At 60.3% G+C, this 1,113-nt stretch overlaps 1 protein-coding gene across 1 annotated transcript in view; it reads right to left on the bottom strand.

Moving 5' to 3' along the window:
- LOC110390454 (alpha-soluble NSF attachment protein-like) overlaps positions 1 to 1,085 on the bottom strand; it is a gene marked incomplete at its 5' end in the record, with an annotated part of 5,330 nt that extends 4,245 nt beyond the window's left edge. Inside the window, 1 exon segment of the mRNA XM_021381777.1 lies at positions 1,006 to 1,085. Within this exon segment, the coding sequence (XP_021237452.1) occupies positions 1,006 to 1,085 (80 nt within the window).
- Between the last annotated feature and the right edge of the window lie 28 nt (positions 1,086 to 1,113).

Below are 1,113 nucleotides of genomic sequence, written 5' to 3'. Positions count from 1 at the left end.
CATCCCCAATGCGTCCCACCCCCAACCCAACGTGTTCCATGCCGACCCAACGCATCCTGTTCCATCCCAATGCGTTCCATCCCAACCCAACACATCCCCCATGAGTCCCCAAACCAACCCAACGTGTTCCATCCCAACCCAACCCGTCCCAACCCAACACGTCCTAACCCAACCCAGCGCATCCCCAACCCAACTCAACCTGTCCCAACCCAACGTGCTCCATCCCCACCCAACCAAATGCATGCCCAATGCGTTCCATCCCCAACCCAACGCGTTCCATCCCAACCCAACACAGCCCCAACCCAACATGTCCCAATCCAACATGTCCCCAATGGGTCCCCAAACGAACCCAACCTGTTCCATCCCATCCCAACGCATCCCCAACCCAACCCAACCCGTCCCAACCCATCATGTTCCATCCCCACCCAACCAAAGGCATCCCCAATGCGTCCCACCCCCAACCCAACGCGTTCCATCCCAACCCAACACATCCCCCCAACCCAACCCAACGCATTCCATCCCAACCCAGCGCATCCCCAATGGGTCCCCAACCCAACCCAACGTGTTCCATCCCAACCCAACTCATCCTGTTCCATCCCAATGCATTCTGTCCCAACCCAACGCGTTCCATCCCAACCCAACCCAACACATCCCAACCCAACCCAGCGCATCCCCAATGGGTCCCCAACCCAACCCAACGTGTTCCATCCCAACCCAACGCACCCCCAACCCAACTCAACCCGTCCCAACCCAATGCGTTCCATCCCCAACCCAACGTGTTCCATCCCAACTCAATGCGTTTCTGTCCCAACCCAACCCATCTCATCCCAACCCAACACATCCCCAACCCAACCCAACTTACTCCATCCCAACCCAACCCTAACGCGTCCCCATTGCGTCCCCAACCCGTCCCGTTCCGTCTCAACCCAACTCCCCCCCTCCCCCCCCCAGCACGGAGGTGCTGCCCCACTTCGGAGCGGCGCAGCGTGTGGGGCGCGTACGCACCGCTCCAGTTTTTGGCCATCTTGAACATGTTGGCGGCCCGGGCGTAGATGTCGCATGCTTCCTCGATCCGGGACGAGCCCCTGGAGGGAGCGGAGGGCGGAGGTCGAC

Source organism: Numida meleagris, unplaced genomic scaffold (genome assembly GCF_002078875.1).
Source record: "Numida meleagris isolate 19003 breed g44 Domestic line unplaced genomic scaffold, NumMel1.0 unplaced_Scaffold1117, whole genome shotgun sequence".
Classification (NCBI taxonomy): Eukaryota; Metazoa; Chordata; class Aves; order Galliformes; family Numididae; genus Numida; species Numida meleagris.
This window is presented reverse-complemented; position numbering and strand designations above follow the sequence as displayed.